The following is a 16,703-nucleotide window of genomic DNA, read 5'->3' on the forward strand; positions in this document are numbered from 1 at the left end:
AGAAAATGGAGGTGCTAAAACCTGCCAACTAATAAAGCAGGAGTTCAAACCATCACCAAGTTGGGCGCTTCCAGACCAGAGCTCTTCTTGCTAAGCATGGGAAGGCACTGCACGCTATTCCACCTTTTCATTCTTAATAGATTAAGTAAGAGAAAAGATGGAAGGCGTGGCAGGAAAGTTTTCCGGACTTCCTTAATAGAGATTAAGGGGGCAATCCCTATGCATGTTAATATGGGGGGGAAAGTCCTACAATTCCCAGCATTCCCTAGCCAGCATGGCTAGCTGGGGAATGCTGGGAGTTGTAGGACTTTCCCCTCCCCCATCTAAACATGCATAGGATTGTGCCTTAAACATACATAATATTTTGTAGTGAACCTTCTTCCCTATACACAAAATCAATCCCTGAGATTTTCTGAGGAAGCCTTGAAGCTTGTCCCACGACCTACAGCATAGAAACAGGGCCTTCTCAGTTAGGGTGACCATATGAAAAGGAGGACAGGGCCCCTGTATCTTTAACAGTTGCATAGATAGGGGAATTTCAGCAGGTGTCGTTTATATATATGGGAAACCTGGTGAAATTCCCTCTTCATCACAACAGTTAAAGCTGCAGGAGCTATACCAGAGTAACCAGATTTAAAAGGGGGCAGTGCACCTGCAGCTTTAACTGTTGTGATGAAGAGGAAATTTCCCCAGGTTCTCCATATATACAGATGACACCTGCTGAAATTCCCTTTTCAATACAACTGTTAAAGACACAGGAGGCCCTGTCCTCCTTTTCATATGGTCACCCTATCAGTAGTGGCACCAGCCCTCTGGAAAGCAATCCCATGTGTGGTCTGAGACGTGGAAACTGCGGCAAACTCTTGAAGACACAACTGATTGCGCAAGGCTTTTCTTTACATGTAATCGCACTGCTCTGATTTACTGTTTCCGTTAACGTCTTTTAATATATTTATTCTTTTATATGCTTTTTATATTGGATCTTATCTGTTCTCATGTAAACTGCTTCAAAATCTTATAATATCGAGCAGTTATATAAGTAGTTTCAGTACATAAGAACATAAATAAATGAGAGAATTTAAAGGCAAGGGAGAAGAAAACGGACTTTACAACAAGAAAGTGATCATGTGACTACCTTGTTTCGTTGGTTTAAAAGGGCCTTACGGCGCAAAACCTATACATGTTTACTCAGAAGTAAGTTCCATACACCTCCTCCAGGATTCAGAGAGTGTATGTTTCTCCGTTCTGCATGTTGGCGAATAGCAGCAGGACTATATTAGTAGCAGGCTGACTCTCCTCTGTTTTTGTCCACACTATTTGGTATTCATTGATAAACTGCCTTTGAACATGGGGTGTGTGTGTGTCAATTTAGCTATGACTATTAACCATGGATAGATGTAATTATTATTATCAGATTGAATCCAATGTTAATCCTACTTAGCGTAGACCGATTGAAATTTATTATTACATTTCTACTAGTGCAAATCTCATGTTGCCATGAGGGCTAGTAGTCTGAGAATGATTGCATAAAAACAGGTTTGCCTATTTCCATTACGGCTGGAACAACTTTACACTTTTAAAATAAATATACTACAAATAAACCAGTAAAGGTGGGAGGAAATTATGTTCTTTTTTAAAAGATCGTTGCACATTTCTTGAAGTTTGAGGTTGAAAATACCTGATGTCAATTTCTTCTCCCTTTGCTGTCCTTTTAACTCTTTCTCCTCACATTCTCTCCTTCCAACTCTTATCACCAACTGTCTTTTCTTCAGCCTCTTTCTCAACATTCTGTGCCTGTTCTTTCATTGGTCCAGCACCCTAAGACCTCACAGGAGTAAACATTATTCCATGTGCATATGCACACACTGTGTCACACTTTACATTACATGCACAGTGTGGGACATATGCATTAACCTCCCCTTTCCCTCATCACTCTCCCTTCCTGAGCTGCTCAAAACTCGAGCTTTAAACTTTCTTGAAGTTTCAAATTTTCCTGCACATCCACATTGCTCACGCTTCAGTTTAAAGCAAAAATGAACAAAAGTGGTCCAGTAGACCTCAAGTAATAAAACTTACGCTACCATATTCTTATATAAGATGCTGCCCATTAGCTAAAGCTCTCTGGGAGTTAAGTTAAACTAACAGTAGGCAGAACCCATCATCATCATCATCATCTGTGAATCATCTGTTGTGAACCACCCAGAGAGCTTCAGTTATTGGGTGGTACAGAAATGTGATAAATAAACAAATCATCTATCCACTGCAGAAATTAATAATAATAATAATTCTGCCATGGATAGAAGATGATGATAATAATCTAACACATTATATAAAAAATTAAAATAACATAGGTCCTACTTCTAGGATTAAAATCTAAGGGTGTGATCCTATGCATATTTAGGAAGAAAAAAGTCCTACAACTCCCAGCGTTGTCTGAGAAATGCCAGGAATTGTAGGACTTTTTTTCTGTCTAAACATACATAGCAATGCACCCTAAGGCTGCTATCTTATACCTACTTACCTGAGAGTAAACCCCACTGAACTCAATGGAACTTACTTCTGAGTAGACTTACATAGGCTTGTAAACGCATGTGAAACCCTCCTTAACAGTAAAAGCGCGTGCGCGCGCGCGCGTGTGTGTGGATTCAGATCGTAAAAATTCTATAATCTGGAGTAATCCTATTGAAGCCAATGTATTTACTCCACAAGCAAAAGTTATGGCGGCTGGCTTTTTTTTTTACAGACGCGGGGGTGGGGGGAGATAGCTGAGAGAGCCAAATGACTGCTGTTTTAACCCTTCCACCACCAGCCCTGCTGCGGTCCCGGATCCGGCTCCCCGCTCCTGCATGCATATGACCAAAGAGCGATTAGAATAGTAAAAATAAAAATGAAACCAAACCATGGCCCATCCGAATTCATTGTCCCGGGATCGTGCCTGCAAGAGGGGGGAATGTGTCGGGGGTGGGGAGGGGATGCGTCCCAATTGATCCGTTCCCGTTTACTTTCGGAGTAAACTTTGCAAGGAGAAAAAAAAAAAAAGTTCAGCCGAGGCGTGGTTTTCCACGGTCCTTTAGTCCCGCCGACCGCGGACTCACTCCGAAGCAAGAGAGGGGGCTGTGTGGCCAGAAAACCCACTCCCTGCGCGCTGGTTGGAGACGCTGTTGGGGAAGGGGGGTGTTGCTTTTTTCTCCTCCCTCCGCCCCGGCCTCTCCTCCTCGACCCTCCCTCTCTCCCCGGCTTTGCTTGCTTCTTCCCTTCCCTCCCTCGAGCCGCCGCCGCCGCAGCTGCGAGCCATGCGATTACCGCCAGAGCTCGAGCGCGAGAGGAGCGGAGCGGAGAAGAAGACGAAGAAGAAGAAGGAGGAGGAGATGCAGAAGCCGCTGCCCGGCCAGAAGGAGCGCCTCTACAAACTGCTGGTGATCGGCGACCTGGGCGTGGGCAAGACCAGCATCATCAAGCGCTACGTCCACCAGAACTTTTCCCCGCACTACCGGGCCACCATCGGTGTGGACTTCGCCCTCAAGGTGCTCAGCTGGGACCCGGAGACGGTGGTGCGGCTGCAGCTCTGGGATATCGCCGGTGAGTTCGGGTGATGTTTGGGGACTACAACTCCCATCATCCCGAGACAGCGTAGTCATTGGGGGAAGGCCGGTGTGCTGGTGCCTTTCCGGTGTGTTGGACTACAGTGCCCATTGCCCTGCTGGTTGGGGATGATGGGGGTTGTAGTTGCTGGGGGGACGGTGTGTTGGGGAAGGCTGCTGGAGGGGACTGATCAAGGGGGTGTTAGGTGGGAAGGGCGGAATAGGTGCGGGGGACAAAAGTACTTCCTTGCCTCCAGAAGAGCAGGCACTTAATTATACTTATGGTTAAATCCTGCTTAGAGTAGACCCATTGGAATGACTGGGACTTCATTTCAACGGGTCTGCTCTACGTAGAACCTGCTCTGCTTTTTACCCCTAGATTTGTTCAGAAGCTGGTTTCGAAACACTGGGCACAATCCGTCCAAATTTGCAGCGTGTTTACTTGGCGGTCCCATGCATATTTCACTGGATCTTACTCTCAAGGAAGCATGTACGGGGCCTGCAGTCTTAAGAGTTTTTCAAACCTCGCTTAGATGCTGGGTTCTGAACTGTGGGCATGATCCAGCCAAAGTTACAGCATGTTTACTTGGCAGCACCATTTAGTTCAGTGAAGTTCACTCCTAAGGATTGCAGCCCTAAAGAATTCCCGCTCCGAAGCTGTTTTTGGAATTTCACAGCACAATTCTATGTATGTTTGCTAGGAAATCCTATTGGGTTCCATGGGGCTTGCTGCTAAGTAAGCATGCGTAGGACTGCAGTCTTAAGCGTTTTCAAATCCCATTACAAAGCTGGTTTCTTAACTTTGGGCATAAGCCACTGGTGTCCGATGCAAGTTTCCTGGGCAGGCCTGCAGAGTTCAGTGAGCTTACTCCCAAGTAAAGTAGACATAGCATTGCAGCCTTCAGCATTTTCAAGCCCTATTGATTTCAGTGGGAGAGTTACACGGTAATGTAAGCCCCACAAATTCAGCGCACATAGTATTGCTGTGTTTAAACACATGTTTGGAAGTTCAGTCTGTTGAAATTGATGGCAATTTAAAAGGCCGGCTTTGGCTGGATAGCACCCTTTATGTGTGTGTATTTATTTATTTTAAATGAAACCTACGACAGGATCCAACCAAATCTCGCTAGTTTCCTTGGTAAAGATTTAGCAGTGTGTTTAGCACCCTGATCAAAATCCAGGAAGATTTTATATGTTTAAATGTGGATAGTGACCAATCTGTTAAAAAAAAGTTCTCTGAGGCTCGGCTTTTAAATCTTCCTAGAGTTTTGTCACGAATAAGGGGGGTGGCATTAAAATGGTGCTGCACACCTTTTTGCTGCAGGTAAATGCAGCAAAAGTCACACAATCCAGCTATCATTACATTGTTTAATCTTGGTTAGATTATGCCTTTAAATTATTAGAACAGAGACCCATCTTTTGCACCGGTTAAACGCCAGGCAAGGTGCATATTCTGTAAGGAATAATAAAAACAACGAAACTTCAAAAAGGGTGTTTTGACTTTGGATCCAAGAGAAGATTCAATGGAACGGAACTGAGAGCACTGGCTTAATTGCATTGATTTAAATGTGTCTACTCTAAGTATGACTAAGTCTGGATCCAACCATAAGGCTAAACTTCAGAATAGTGCTCTAGGTCTACACTACTGCTTTATAGCGGTATTGAAGCACACTGATAACTGTTGGTTGAATACCGCTTTCATAGTGTTATTTCCTGCTTTTTATTCCACTTCGTAATTATTTGACACAAGGTGTAGATCTGGCCTTCGTCTTGGAAACTTATCTCTTAAATAGGGAAAAGAAAAGAAAAAAGCAAAACAAATGAAAATAGCTAATCCTGATAGTTCACAATGCAGCTACTTTTAGAAGTTAAAAAAAAACACCCAGTCTTAAACCAATGGCCACTTCATACATTTACGTTTTTTTCTACACGGAAAGGATTTCCGCATGGGAAAGTCTAAGAAGCCCACATGCACATCGGCATATGTGATTATCGTGCCTATGTGTATTTTGCTGCATTTACTTGCAGCAAAATCCGTATCTGTCAGTGATTTCATCTGGGGATCTGCATGCAGTTTGGGTGTTATTTCCTAAATGAGTTTGTTTTTCCTCGTAGGAAAAGAAATTAAGAGTGAAAACCTAGGCAGGATCTACACTACTGCTTTAAAGCGCTTTATAACATTTTTATAGCGCTTTAAAGCAGTTAAAGCGCTAATAACTGTTATAAAGTGTTTTAAAGCAGTAGTGTAGATCTGGCCCTAGAATAGATCTTACCCTGGGAAATAGGAATTGGGAGGAGAGAATTGTGGAAGTCTGGCTGTGTTTATTTTTGTCGCTCTCATGCCAACTAAAAGCTGAAGATGGGCTAAAGAAGTCTTTGAAGATGGCCAAGAGCCACCATTCAGATCTGGAGATTATTTTTTAAAACAAATTAAAACTCTTCCTATGTTCAGTTCCTCTTCCCCCTCCCCCCGCCTCTTTTCTGAATCACACCTCTTGTGACAATTCTCTCATTTGTACAGCATCCATTCTTTCTGTTATATTTGAAAGAAATGGGATGAGTTTGAGACAGGAACGCTCGCTTTGCACACATACTTCAGATGAAAAAGAGATGCTAAATGGCTAACCCTAGCAGCTATTTATTTATTTATAATCTTGCTGCCAAAGCAAAGCGATTATTATAACAGCAGGTGACCCAGTTTGCACATCATAACAACCCAAAAACTTTGGGTGGTTGTGAATGCGGCCACGTGGCCACTGCAAGCAGTGCTGGCTAAATAAGCCAGAGATGATCTGTCCCTGGGTTGTTTCATGTGACATGCGAATCAGAAACTCTGGCTTGTTGGAGAGATCAGATAAAGTCGGAGCTCAGAGTGAAACCATGGGTCCCAACTCTGGCTTGTCTCTACTCTGAAAGCCAGAGTTTCTGGTTCACACACAACACTAAACTTCCCAGGGATGGAGCATCCCGGGGTATTTTAGTCACTCATGCTTGCAGTAGGAACTATTGGTGGCATGTAGGGTTAGACCTTGGGGCCAAAGTTCATGGCCCTCTGCCCCCCCCCCGGGGTTGGGGGCAAGTGACCACCCATTGAGCAGTAGGTGATGAGTGCATTAGAAACAACCTTCGTTGTATTCCTGTACTCCTGATGATGAGTTTAAAATGCAAAACTACACATGCCCGGAGGTTTTGTTTTTGTTTTGTAATCCAGGCTTGCTGATACCATATTTCTTTGATTCTAAAACACATTTTTCCCCCATATAAACATCTCTAAAAACAAGGTGTGTCTTAGAATCGTGGGTGTGATTATTATTCTTAGAATCAAAGCTTTTTTTCTCTTGGTGGTACTGAAATTAGTGTGCGTCTTACAATCAATGGCGTCTTACAATCGAAGAAATACGGTAGTTTTGCTCTTATTCCTCTCACATAGGAATGTAGAAGCAGTTGTAAAACATGGACTGGGTGGAGGAAGAAATATCAGTTGTGCCTTTACAATGGAGGCAATACCCATGGCTATCTCAAGGGGACTCCCATAAGACCATTAAATCCGCCACTGGTGGGAGCAATCAAGCATCATGTACCAGAGCACACTGCCACATTTTCGCCAACCCAGAGTTTAAAATCAAACAAACTAACCCTGGGTTGTCGTTCCATGGAAACCAGGCATTTTGTCTCTTCTCTGACTGGCTTTGCTGCAGTCATAGGAAAACCTGGACACGATACTCGATGAACGCAGACTGGTTCTGGAAACAACCATAGTGGTCTCAAACAAGCTCTCAGATAAGGTTGATTCACACGTTATGGTGATTTTTAGGTGTACAGCTAAGAAACTTGGCAATATAAAGCGTGAGCTACAAACCTTGACAAACGTGTGGCTGCACTCACGTGCATCCTCAGCCTTTTCAGAGATTCATGTTGTGATCCTAGAACATGCTTACTCTAGGGCAGTGGTCTTTAACTGACCCAGACCTGTGACCCACCACGGACACCCAACCTGCAACATGGGACCCACTTTCGCAATTTCACAATTGGCCAACATGGTGGCAGCAGCTTTGCCGCGACTCATCAAGACTGATCTTGTGACCCACTTTTGGGTCATGTGACCCAGCAGTTGAAGACCACTGCTCTAGAGCAAGACATGTGAAAAGGGCTAGCCTAGCGTTCCCCAGCTTGGTCCCTTCCAGCTGTGTTTGACTGCAACCCCCATCATTCCCAGCCAAAATGGCTGGGGTTCTCAATTGAGTGGCTCTTTGCAATCACCAGGATCAGAGACAGGGAGCCTCTGAATAATCCAGTGATGCGGGAATAATGCAGTTGACAGTGTGCCTCTGAATAATCCAGTGTGCCTCTGTGTGGTTGGAGTGGAAACAACCAGAGAAGATTTCTGCCTTTGAGTTCTCCTTGTGAGTTTCCCAGAGTCAACTTGCTGCCCTACTGTGTGAAACCGGATTCTAGATTAGATTATCCTTATGGCCAAATCTACACTACTGCTTTAAAGCGCTTTATAACAGTTTTGACAACTATATATGCAGTGTGTCCTGGGCCCCAACAGTTGTCAAAACTGTTATAAAGTGCTTTAAAGCAGTAGTGTAGATCCTGCCCTTGATAGACACTTAGGCCTAATCTACACCAAGCAGGATGTTGCACTATGACTGCGGTATATAGGTAGGAGCCACACTATTTATTTTTATTTATTTATTTATTACATTTCTATACCGCCCAATAGCTGGAGCTCTCTGGGCGGTTCACTACTGCTTTATAGCGGTATTGAAGTGCACTGACAACTGTTGGGGCCAATTGACACATACCATGCCATACATATACCGCTTTCATACTGCTATATCCTGCTTTGTGTAGCTCCTGCCTTTTATATACCTCTTTCATACTGCTTTCATAGTGCAATATCCTGCTTAGTGTAGATTAGGCATTAGACTCTGAACTTAAGTGCCTTGTGGATGCTCACCCCTCTTTAGATGGTTATGTATACTCCAGCCTTCCCCAACCCGGTGCCCTCCAGATGTGTTGGACTACAACTCCAAGCATCCCAGCTAGATAATACGAGTGTATTTTCTATTGCAAACCCAACTTTGCTATATAGCTATTTATACATTGGGGGCGATCCACCGTACATTTGACGATCTGATGTTTAATAAAACCTTAAAATAGTTACAGACAGCAATTTGGACATTTTTCAATAGGTCATGGGATCCCTTATTTTTACATTCGTTCTTTATACCTATCACCCGTATGTTTGTCCAACTGCATCCAAAAAGCATTTCTTTGGCGCTATGGCCGTTGCTACACCTGCCTCTTTCCCCGGGATCATCCCTGTGCAGGCAAATGGCACACAGGCGGGGATCCCGGGAGCAGGCAGGGACAATCCCTCCATTTCCCTGGGATAACCCTTAGGTATAGAAAGGGCCTATGTCAGTTGCTGTTTTCTTTTTAGCTACAAAAGGAAAAGAAAGAAGTTGGGTGCCAGGGTTTTCTTTATCAATAAGCATGCAATTAATTACCTCTAGAAGCAATTACATATATGTATGTGTATGGGGGGGGGGACATCAATAACGTAGACAAAGTTTAGCAATTAAAGCTGTTGATTCAAAAAATAATTATATGAAACCTGAGAAACATCAGAAGATGTTTAAAAATATAATCATCTGATCTTCCTCAGACTTTTCTGAAGTTATTTTTTGAATCAACAGCTTTTAATTTCTAAACTCTACTGCTAATGATTTTTGTCTCTCTCTCGAATTATATAAAACAAGACCAGGCAATTCCTAGCATTCTTTTGGAATTAAGGGATTTTAGAAGCTTGTACTGTGTGTTTGGCATAGCTGATATTAGCAATGCTTATGCAATGGGTATCTTTGTATTTCATAAATTCAGCATTGCACAAACCCCCAACTTATTAGGGTTGTTGCGACACCTCTAGAATAGGGCTGCGTGGAAGGTAGGTCTTCAGATGTTTTAGACTTCATCTCCCAGAAGCCCCTGCCAGCATAGCCAATAGTTAGTTAGGAATGCTGGGAGTTGAAGTCCAAACATCTGGAGATCTACTTTCTGCCCACCTTTGCTCTGGAATGCTGTACTGGTATGATGCAAAAAGTGTAAGTCCTTCTTGTTATGTTATTTATTTATTTTTTTAAAAAAAGTTTATTGTGAATATTAACAAAACAACAGAAAATAAATCATGAAAAAGCAAAGCAAAGGAACATTATATATAGGAATATCATTGTTTTTTCCATCAAGTGTACCATTTGTTTTTTTTTAAAAAAAAGGGAGTGAATTATGCATTGGTTTCAAGAAAAGCAGACCAAATATCCACTTGTAAATTGCACCTAGATAACACTCATTCAAATGTTGATAAGGTTGTTTCATTATGGGAGGTGAGCATTTATCCTTCCAACATGATAATATAAAGTCTTTCAGCTGTCATAAGGGCTCTGAAAATCCATTTGCGCTGACCATGTGTTAACTTCCAAAAAGCTGGTAGGTAATTTAGGAGGACGTGCACATCGTTCCGTATTATAGATTGTTTCAGTACAAAGTTTGTCCGTATTATAACCTCCTCCCAAAAGGGGGTAATTACTACTAGGCATTGCCAAAACATGTGAATTAAAGAAGCATTAGGTGCATTACATATCCAACAATTGTGCAAGCTAGACAAATCCTTATTCAAAAGGCGTTGTGGACTCCAATAAACCCGAAACATATTTGTTTTTGCTGAATAAGATGTAGTCTAAGATCCAAAAAAGCTTCAGATACAGATGGTAGAACAGCAATGTAATACTTATGTTATATAGGCAGCTGCTGTGTTTGGACTCCTTCCCACATCATTGGATTAATAAGAGGAATCTCAGGTCATGTGTAAGGAAACCACTCAGGCTAGACCTAAGGTTTGTCCTGGGATTGTCCCGGGGTCGTCCCAGCCTGCTCCCAGGATATCCTGTGTGTCATTTACATGAACAGGGATGACCCCGGGACGATCCCAGGATAAACCTTAGGTCTAGCTAAGGCCATAGTTGCTACTTCCCGTTCCTCTGTTGCCCCTCCAAGAAACTACTGCACTGCTGATGTGGGGAGGAGCCATGCCTGGGGCTCCTCTCTCATATCCTGAGACACCGCCCTCTTGGCTACGCAGGAACAAAGAACCTTGCTGCACCACCAGCTCTCATACCACCAGAATAAAGTAAAATGCAAGCTTTAAGTTAAGGTATGGTGTTTGGCAATCCTAATTTATATATAGGCAAGATTGTTAATGATAATTGAACATCAGGTAAAAAAAACAACACCCTTCCTAATGGTCAAACAATAGAACCAACTGTCAAGGGAAGTGGTAGACTCTTTGCAGCAATACTACAAACGAGAAGGTTCTTGGAATTGTTGTAGATCACAAGCTGAATATGAGCCAACAGTGTGATGTAGCTGCAAAAAAAGCAAATGCTATTTTGGGCTGCATTAATAGAAGTATAGCTTCCAAATAGCGCAATGTACTGGTTCCCCTCTATTCGGCCCTGGTTAGGCCTCATCGTATTGTGTCCAGTTCTGGGCACCACACTTCAAAAAGGATGCAGACAAGCTGGAGCATCTTCAGAGGAGGGCGACGAGGATGATCAGGGGTCTGGAAACAAAGTCCTATGAGGAGAGAGTGAAAGAACTGGGCATGTTTAGCCTGGAGAAGAGAAGATTGAGGGGAGACATGATAGCACTCTTCAAATACTTGAAAGGTTGTCACACAGAGGAGGGCCAATATCTCTTCTCGATCCTCCCAGAGTGCAGGACACGGAATAACGGGCTCAAGATAAAGGAAGCCAGATTCCAGCTGGACATCAGGAAAAACTTCCTGACTGTTAGAGCAGTTCGACAATGGAACCAGTTACCTAGGGAGATCATGGGCTCTTCCACGCTAGAGGCATTCAAGAGGCAGCTGGACAACTATCTGTCAGGGATGCTTTAAGGTGGATTCCTGTATTGAGCAGGGGGTTGGACTCAATGGCCTTATAGGCCCCTTACAACTCTACTATTCTATGATTCTACGATTCTATGAATTCAAGCAAAGACTGGGAAGCCAATAATCTTTTTGGGATACAAACTGGATTTCTGCACTGAGCAGGGAGTTGGACTTAATGTCCTAAATAGCCACTTCCATCTCTCTGACCTGGTTCGCACATAACAACAACCCAGAGTATGGGTTGAGTATGAGTTATTGTTGAACTCTGGGTTGGTTGTTGTTACGTGTGGATCCTGCACTACTATGTTTAACTATGGGTTGTTAACCACAAACAACCCTGAATTCACAACCCTACAACAAACCACTACTTCTGTTCCTGGGTAGTGATCTGAATGCCTTGGAAGTGCAGTGTTATTAAACCTATTATTTTAAAAAGGACTATATGTAAAGGGAGAGAACACCATGATTTTACAAACCTGATTAGTATGAGGAAGAGTTGTACAGCAAATCATGTGCTTGCGAGATCATATGATATAGCTTTCAGGCAGACTGCCGAAGATTTGGAAGTAATTACAAAAGAGCTGTAGATTTTAATGAGCTGCACAACCTCCACATTATGCCACAGGGTGGAAAGAATTATAGCACTGAATTGGCAAGAACAGAGTCTTCCTAAACCAAGGGGGGATGTGGTGTGTTCAACACATGTCGAGCAGTATCACTTCAAAGAAATGTTGTGGCAGGGCCTACTCTGTTTCAGCATTTCTGTTGGCTAGGGTGACCATATGAAAAGGAGAACAGGGCTCCTGTATATTTAACAGTTGTATTGAAAAGGAAATTTCAGCAGGTGTTAATTTGTATATATCGGGAACCTGGTGAAATTCCCTCTTCATCACAGCAGTTAAAGCTGCAGGTGCCCTGCCCTCTTTTAAATCTGGTCACTCTAGTATAGCTCCTGCAGCTTTAACTGTGGTGATGAAGAGGGAATTTCACCAGGTTCCCCATATATACAAATGACACCTGCTGAAATTCCTTTATCTATGCAGCTGTTAAAGATACAGGAGCCCTGTCCTCCTTTTCATATGGTCACCCTACTGTTGGCGCATGTGATATTTCTGCCCCTGTTTTGGAAAGTGCTCATCCTAGGAAATTCAAGGAGAAGGACAATAGTAGCTCAGTGGTAGAGCCTGTGCTTTGCATGCAGAAGGTTCCAGGTTTGATCCCCGGCATCCCCAGGTAGGTTTTAGAAGGACTCTCGTCTAGGGCTGCTGGAGAAATTCGAGACAGAAAAAAATGAGTTGCGATTTTTAAGAATCTGACCTGCGGAATCCACTGTGGACCGGCCTCCCCAGGCCATGTGGAGTCCACGGACTTTCAGGTTGGTTTTGTTTGTTTTTTACTTTCCTGAAATTCATGCAAATTTATTTGCAAGAAAATATGCACATTTCTTCTGAGACATATGCCATGCTGGGAAATATGAAAAAGCTGAGTATAATGGGGGCCAATACACTACATCTTACATACTGACATGAATTATGTAAATTGTTGTGAACTTCCTTACGGATTTTTTTCCGTATTTTTCTGCATAACGGAGAAGAATATTCAAATCCATTTGTGAATGGATGCTGGCACAAACGACACGGTGCAATCCACAAAACACGCGGGGCAGATTTCACAAAATCTGGACATCCTGAATCTTGTCTGAAACCCTAGAAAACTGCTTTTATTCAGTGCCTTCATTTGCACATAGGAAGCTGCCATTTACAGAGTCAGACCATTGGCTCATCTAGCCTAGTATTGTTGATACTGACGGGCATCAGCTCTCCAAGGTTTCATAGAATCATAGAATAGTAGAGTTGAAAGGGGCCTACAAGGCCATCGAGTCCAACCCCCTGCTCAATGCAGGAATCCACCCTAAAGCATCCCTGACAGATGGCTGTCCTGCTGCCCCTTGAAGGCCTCTAGTGTGGGAGAGACCACGACCTCCCTAGGTCATTGGTTCCATTGTCGTACTGCTCTAACAGTCAGGAAGTTTTTCCTGATGTCCAGCCAGAATCTGACTTCCTGTAACTTGAGCTCATTATGCCGTGTCCAGCGGCGACTCCAAGCCCTACCTGGAGATGCCAGAGATTGAACCTGGGACCTTCTGTATGTAAAGCAGGTGCTCTTACCATTGAGCTACGGTCCTTTCTTTTAAGAGAATCTTAGCTACGGTGACCAGATGCAAAAGGGGCAGGGCTCCTGGCGCTTTAACTGTTGCAATGAAGAGGGAATTTCACCGGGTGCTGCATGCATACAAAGGACACCTGCTGGAATTCCCTTTTCTATGCAACTGTTAAAGATACAGGAGCCCTGTCCTTCTGTCCATATGCAAAAATGGGGAGAAAAGCATCCAAATCAGGTAAAAAGAAGGGAGGAACAATTTCTCAGGATGCTGAACTTTTATTTGTAAGTTGTTCAGCATCCTGAGAATTTGTTTCTCCCTTCTTTTTACCTCCCTTCCATATGGTCACCCTACTCCTGGGCCCCCTAACTGAATCCCCAGGTTCACCAGATGGCCCCATCTCCTCGGGCCCCATCCTTTCCCCCAACTACCGGTCATTTTGTACTTTCCTGGCTTTTGTACATTTCCCCCCTCCATTCTAAAAGTTTGAACTTCCTCTCCCAAGGCTTACTTAGTTAATAGCACAAGGGTGGCAGCATAGTTCTTGTCTCTCAAATGACAAGGCCTAGAGCTTCCAGTACAAGCTCTCGCTTCCGCCCTCTCTCTTCTAGAGGACCAACCGCTCGCAGTCCTTTTCTAACAAGGCTCCAGCGAATCTTAGACAATCCAGTCGTGTTCAGAGGAGGGCAATGAGGATGATCGGGGATCTGGAAATAAAGCCCTATGAGAAGTGACTGAAAGAACTGGGTGTGTTTAGCCTGGAGAAATGAAGATTAAGGGGAGACATGATAGCACTCTTCAAATACTTGAAAGGTTGTCACACAGAGGAGGCCCAGGATCTCTTCTCGATCCTCCCAGAGTGCAGGACCTGGAACAATGGGCTCAAGTTACAGGAAGCCGGATTCCGGCTGGACATCAGGAAAACATCCTGACTGTTAGAGCAGTACGACAATGGAACCAGTTACCTAGGGAGGTTGTGGGCTCTCCCACGCTAGAGTCATTCAAGAGGCAGCTGGACAACCCTCTGTTAGGGATGGCTTTATAGGCCCCTTCCAACTCTACTATTCTATGTTTCTATGGGTAACCCAGGAAAATACTTTTGCAAGAAACATCCTCAAGCATGATCTACCACATAGCCTTCATTTTTGTCCCCTGTTGTCCTGGGCTTGCACCTAGGGTCTTCTGGAACTGTGTATAATGTCCCCTCATGCATAAGCCTGCTTGTCATCAGTGACGTCACAGGCAGTGTCCAATTGAATGCCACCTTAGAATTTGTAGTCTCTGGGCAATCAAGGCGGTAGCTGGAGGAAGAATCAGATTTTAGCACTAATCTCAAATCCAGGTGGTCCTAGGAAATGGCAATGGAGACAAAATAAATAAAACCACACCAAAATTCAATCAAGAACCCAACCTCGGTCCTTCCAGTTGTGTTGGCCTACAGTTTCCATTATCCTTGACCATTGACCATGCTTGCTTTAGCTGATGGAAGTTGTAGTCAAAACATCTTCCGCTGTCATGGACAGCGCTGTCATGGACAGCGGAAGGCTCAGCTATGGAAAAGAGTGTTCCAGCCATGATCATGGCACTAAAGTTTAAGCCAACTCCAAAGCTCAAGTTGAGTGAGACACTTAAAAATATACGTGTGTATGCTCTTGCTTGAATTTTGGTGCTGTTTTATTTATTTTTATGTCATTTTCATTTTCTGCCTCAGCTTTCTAATCTCTGAGCCTCACATTGAGGACAGCAGCCTTAATGAATGGATAGATTCATTTTCCATGCCTGCCAGTTTCCCCTTTACGAACAAAAGCCTTCGGAACCGAGAGATACTATTCAAATGCTTAAAATGCTGTTAAGCAAATATGGGTATTATGCATCAGTGAGGAGTACATTAGAGTGCACTTTTGCTGGGACGCAAACCCGATTCTCATGGAAAAGTGAGATAGTCACGGCGGTTTCTTGACTACACCTTCCCTTGCCAATAAACCACAACTTTTGAAAAAGTGGAGTGTTTTTTTTTCCTTAGCCCCTTGCTAGTGGGAACGTAAAGAATTCTGTATGTGCCAAAACAGCAGAGACTGAATTCTGATGCACGGAGCACAACCCACTGGGCAGTTCTCTCTGCAGAATAAATTTGTGTCCAGTTCTGGGTGCCACACTTTAAGCGGTGGTGGAGTAGTCCGTTTTGAACTGCAGGCACTCATTGGGGCAGTTCCCTGTAGCCGGCACGCCCCCAAGGAGAGCCCCAAAATTTAGGCAGCTGTATCAACAAACCATTTCCATCAGTTTTCATCTCCCCAGGATCAGGTCTTTTGTAAAAGTAATAGGTCTTACCCACTGTTTACATGTGGCGCACAACAGCCTTGGAAGAACAGGACGTCGTGCCCGCCATTTTGTTTTCCTTAAAGGAGACGAGCGCTTGTGCGCAGAAGGTGAGGTGTTTTTTTAGTTTTAACTATTTTTTCCGCTCCTCCCACCCGATAGGTGCAGAGCTCCTGAGGAGCTCTGCGCCCCGAGCACCGTTCCCAGCTCCTCACTAGGAGCTGGGACAAACCGCGATGCCCGCCCACATGTTCTGTGGTCTCGGGATCATCCCTCCCTGCTCCCACGATCCCCTGTGCGTCATGTGGATGCGCAGAGATGATCCCAGGGATCGCCCTGGGATATCGCCCTGTCTAGCTATGGCCTTAGTTTCCCATTCAAGCCATGGGGCAATATCCAACACTTCCTCTTGGCTTGCACCATTAATTTTTGTGAACCGCCCAGAGAGCTCCGGCTATTGGGCGGTATAGAAATGTAATTAATAAATAAGTAATAAATAAATAAAATGCTAGCATAAGTGAAGTAAAGTGCAACAGCAATAGTGCATACTTGCATTATGGGTTTCCCCACAGGATGTTTGTCTGGAATTTCAGGAAGAAAATGGAGGGTGTGTGTGTGTAAGCCTCACCTCCCAGACCACAATACCTGACGGAACGCCTCTCCCGACGTGAATATACCCGGTCACTAC

At 43.9% G+C, this 16,703-nt stretch overlaps 1 protein-coding gene across 1 annotated transcript in view; it reads left to right on the top strand.

Annotated features, from left to right (window-relative positions):
* Positions 1-3,358: 3,358 nt before the first annotated feature.
* Positions 3,359-16,703, top strand: part of RAB38 (RAB38, member RAS oncogene family) — a 31,257-nt gene continuing 17,912 nt past the window's right edge. Inside the window, exon 1 of the mRNA XM_063127183.1 lies at positions 3,359-3,579. Coding sequence (XP_062983253.1) covers positions 3,369-3,579 — 211 coding nt within the window. The 5' untranslated portion in view covers positions 3,359-3,368. The remainder of the gene's footprint in view (positions 3,580-16,703) is intronic.

This window comes from Elgaria multicarinata, chromosome 5, assembly GCF_023053635.1.
Source record: "Elgaria multicarinata webbii isolate HBS135686 ecotype San Diego chromosome 5, rElgMul1.1.pri, whole genome shotgun sequence".
NCBI classification, from domain to species: Eukaryota; Metazoa; Chordata; class Lepidosauria; order Squamata; family Anguidae; genus Elgaria; species Elgaria multicarinata.